Source organism: Triticum dicoccoides, chromosome 2B (assembly GCF_002162155.2).
Source record: "Triticum dicoccoides isolate Atlit2015 ecotype Zavitan chromosome 2B, WEW_v2.0, whole genome shotgun sequence".
NCBI classification, from domain to species: domain Eukaryota; kingdom Viridiplantae; phylum Streptophyta; class Magnoliopsida; order Poales; family Poaceae; genus Triticum; species Triticum dicoccoides.
In genome coordinates this window covers 751,948,391-751,952,947 of record NC_041383.1, presented here as the reverse complement: position 1 = coordinate 751,952,947, position 4,557 = coordinate 751,948,391, and the positions used below count along the sequence as shown (strand labels likewise).

The window sequence follows — 4,557 nt, the reverse complement described above, 5'->3', positions numbered from 1 at the left end:
TTCTATCCTTTTTGCCTTCACATTAGTGCCAAGTTAGCATGTTCTTCGTCGTCGTGTCATTCATATCTGACCAACTTATCTACCCACTATAGACAACGATAATAAAGATGAAGGTCTTCCTATAGTAAGTAGATAACTAAACAGAGACATAGGTGGAAGCACAAATGAATTTAAGACAACACTCTACGCAACACAGACTATCAACATATTAAATAAGAGCTATGTCAAAGAAGGCAGATTGGTCAAGATAAAACGTTCTAAAAAATTATGGAATCATAAACAAAATTAGAAATACAACGGTGGAATGGTCAACAACTTTGATATCCACTATCTAGCGAGCTGACACACTGCAGATAATGTTCGATGGAAGCGCAACAATGCTGGTGTTGCAAAGCCCCGAGCACGACACGACCAATGTTGCAAACGATTGCGCTGATGTGGCGGAGATCGGATGCCTATCTCACACGTGAATCAACGGCTACCAAGGTGGCTGATCCAGTCTAGCGTCCACCCTGTTAATGTGTGGGTAAATTTCTATGGTAGGTGGGGATATTTTTCCCATCTCTTATTTTTTCTTCTAAAGAACCAAGTCTGGTTTACTAGACCAATAAAACATTAGATACAATCAATAAACCAGGTAACTGGGTAACAAGTGAGCCCAGGAACACAAAAATGACCCTAAATTCGCTCACTCTCTCGCGAGCACTCCATCTCTCTCTCCCCTTATGAGCATATCGGTTATGTGGGTGGTTTCTATTCCCTAGCTTCCTATCCTCCTCCTCCACTATCATCCCGTCGATTGTATCCTCTGCTATCAGTGGTGGAGCCATAGATTGACGTTTGTCGGGGTGATGGACAACGACAAGGTTAGATTGTGCTACACCCGTTGGTCACTAGGCAAGGAGGTACCCTGCACTGCCGCAGGAGACCCAGGGCAGCCACCTTGCCCTTCCTAATTAATGGTGGATCAACCACATGTCCAACAAGATTTGGTGCCGTGGATAGGTGTGACTCGACAGAGCTTAAGGTTACTCCATTGAGTTTCGGGAATCCCCTACACTATGAATAGATCCAACGTCACTCGATTCACGCTCATGTGAACCAGATTCCTTGATGGGATGTTGGTGATTTATAGATTTTGTATGTTGCATAAATTATTTCTACATAGTGAAAACTCATGCGTGTGTTTTCCTGCAAACACATGGACAACATGTTATGAGGGTTCTGAAGGTTTGCCACATAGGTGCACTCATACTACACCATCCTATATAACTAAGTAGCTGATTCTCACTAACATATTTATCTCAAGTTGCACATATGTCACATCAACATGCAAACATGCCTGGCAAAAGGTCCACCTCTACTTGCAAACGTGCATGACAAAAAGTTCACCTCAATAATTTATTAATAAATCATACTCCCCCCATCTCGTAATATAAGATGTCATTGACCGTCCCATAGAGTATGTACTTTAAATTTCATTTATCATATTATTAATGAAAATATTCGTGATCCATAACCATACGAATTCCAACAACAATGCCCAAGGTATCATCTAGTTGTTTTCGTGATGATGTGAATGTGACTTCACATGCTGCATATGTTGTGATGATTCTTTTCATGTAGATCTAATGAGTTGTTGCAAGCAGGTAGCGTACTGAACTGCCGTGTGCTGGAAAGAGTAGTGATCTGAAAGACCATACTCTGAAAAGTTAGACTCTACATGGATGAATCGACCAGGCAGCGACTTCTTTGCAAGTGTTTCCTGCCATATGTCAAAGAAGTCTACCATAATTGCCCTGGACTTTTCGATGGAAGATAAGGGATAATACTCTACCTGCACCAAAAGCAACATAAAACTTCATGTCAGCCTTGCAAGCACGGAAATGATCTCGGACAAAAACCACTGAAAACTGGATTTCTAAATTTTGTGTTAACAAGTGGAACTTTTTGAACATAAAATTATATGTAATGTTAAAAGTGTCCCTAGTATCCATGCCACAGGGCCACGGAAAGGTTCATCTGCTCTGGTGGGAGGTTTTGCAAGTTTTGGCGCTGAACTCAAGGCCTAAGAAGGCAAGAATTTTCTTTCCATGGTCGAAATTCAACAAAATCTTAATGCTATTTCTGAAATTTCTTCTTATCAGATATAATTGTAGGGGCCAAAAAGAATTATTACCAAGGTTTGTCTCCCTGCTAGCTTGAGATGTTTCACAAACAGAAGAGTTACAGGCAGGTCCATATAATAGAGTATACGAGAAGTCATCTAGTTTTTCCCTTCTTCCAATTAATAATTTGAGCTAAGTACACCCAGACAAAGGTGTAGATCATAACATATGTTTACAATTTAATGAATATGTTCAAATAACAAGTTGGCCTTACGAACTATTGCTAGAAAGGATGTCAAGAGCCTTACGAATTTAAAGCTTAGAAGGTTGTGCTTTAAAAATAAAATCACATAGGAGATCATCAATCATGTACGTCTGCTAAGTTCATCAAGCTCGGCATAGGTAGATCTATCTAACTCACAATAAATTATAAAAAAGAAATAGGTTGTAGATTTCTACTTATCAATACAGAGGATTAGAAGGTATCCCATAGTAGGCTGGACCTGTATTAATCTTGACATCAAGAATTAGCCTGAGAATCTAACCAGCAGAACACCATTGTTCCATTAACAGTAATTACTCAAACTAAATTACAACACAGATTCAATGCATTTGGTTTGAGTCTCATCTTTTACTAAGAGAAGTCACAATCAAACAGGCCACACGATTACGACCAACAGGGATATGAACAGAAAATGGAAAAGGAATAAACATAGTAACAATACCTCCATCATGATTCCTCTCATTGTTTCAGAATTGTTAGGAGCACATTTACCTATCCTCAAGCAAAAATCACCCAGTTGATATTGGAATCCCTATAGATGGAAATTGGCATGAATGTGAATAAACAAACTTTCATATGAGACAATGCAACAAGCACATAGTAATATAATAATAACAATGTAAATAAAACAGAAGATGCAATATATGACAAAGGACAAAATGAAAGGTTAAAGAACATAAATACAAGCAACAACCAAGTCGCTTCACTGTGATCAGTTGAGTTCTATGCGATTTTTTGTTGATCGATCGCTACTACCTGAAAGGCACCCACTTCCAGAAATTATAATTCAAGCTGGAAACTGGTAGTATCGAGTATGTTGTCACAGTTGTTAACTTTAAAGATGTCAGGTTCACTAAGCAAACCTTGCAAAACGAACTATAGTTTATTTAAGCAAATATGGCTTCAGTCACAATTTCAGCAGAAAACAGCACGAACTTATCGTTGAACCTGCTATTGGAAATCCAACAATTTAATCACCACTGGTTCAATTAAATAAACAAAATAAATTGTACAGACCTAAATCGTCAGGTGTGAGATCAAAGGAGAAATTGTAAGGGTAGGGAAGGAAACAATTTGACCTCAAAGTTGAGGCTGACACGAGCCTTGTACGACTGGAGCTTCTCCATGACATGGGGGAAGGAAGCGTCAGCCTGTAGGACGAGCCGATGACTCCGGAGGATGGAGAAGTAGAGTCCGGGGTGCTCGTGGAGCGCGACACCGAGGAGCTCGCCGGGCACATCTGGAGGCAGCCGCCCGCCGGCGCCCATGCTGTCTCGTGTGATCGGGCGGCAGGAGATGATGGATGTCTTCCAGCGGCCGTCCTTGGTGCCGCCGAGGGACTCCGCGCAGCTACAGGCCTCCGCCAGGATCTGGCTGTTGAGCGTCGCTCCAGGGTTTGGGTGCCAGTGCATCAGCCTGCGCCGAGGCAACGTACAGACGAGGTGAGCTAGCGGCTGGGAGCCGTGGGAAGAGATGTGAAGGAAGAGGCGCGACCACGGTACCACTTGGCGGGGGGCATGGCGGCGAGCGGGGGGAGCGCCGGCGAGGAGGGGCGACGGCGATCTCTTGACGGGACGGGAGTAGTATGAGATTCCTTCTTACTTACGCGCTTTTTTTAGCAAATCTTACTTACGCGTACGTAGGCTATTAAATGGATATGGGCTGTAGCTCCAGAAACAGGCCTGTTGGGTTGGGCTCCAAAGAGCAACTTGCTAACGCCGTGCCTCTCAAAAACGAAAACAAAATGTGTTTTCTGTTTTTTTCCCTTCCGTAAAAGGCTCGGTTTTGCTTTCGTGAGAGGTACGCTTTTGCTTTCGCGGGCCGTGCCTCTTGAAAGTAGACAAAAAACATGTTTTTGTTATTTTTTTCCTTCCGCGAGAGCCACGGGTTTGCTTCTGTGAGGGGAGATTAGATGATTTGCCCCCACTTTACAAGGGGTTAGATGATTTGCCCCGGGGTTGTCTCAATGACCAGTGAACCCGGCCCCACCCGGCAGCCTCTCAGGGGGGGGGGGCAAATTATCTAAGTGGGAAGTAAAGTGGGGCAAAAGATCTAATTTTCCCTTCTGTGAGAGACACGGTTGTGCTTTCGCGAGAGGCACGGCCGTGCCTCTCGGAAAACAAAAAATTCATTTTCTATTTTTCTTTCTTCTGCGACAGGCACGGC

The 4,557-nt window shown here is 42.9% G+C and overlaps 1 protein-coding gene across 1 annotated transcript; it reads right to left on the bottom strand.

Moving 5' to 3' along the window:
* Positions 1 to 1,465: 1,465 nt before the first annotated feature.
* LOC119368594 (mediator of RNA polymerase II transcription subunit 20a-like) lies at positions 1,466 to 3,910 on the bottom strand. The gene is made up of 4 exons (XM_037633808.1): positions 3,894 to 3,910; positions 3,471 to 3,807; positions 2,834 to 2,923; positions 1,466 to 1,837 (listed from the first exon to the last, which is right to left on the bottom strand). Exons 1-4 carry the CDS (start codon positions 3,908 to 3,910, stop codon positions 1,619 to 1,621), a joined length of 663 nt encoding a protein of 220 aa, XP_037489705.1. The 3' UTR covers positions 1,466 to 1,618.
* Between the last annotated feature and the right edge of the window lie 647 nt (positions 3,911 to 4,557).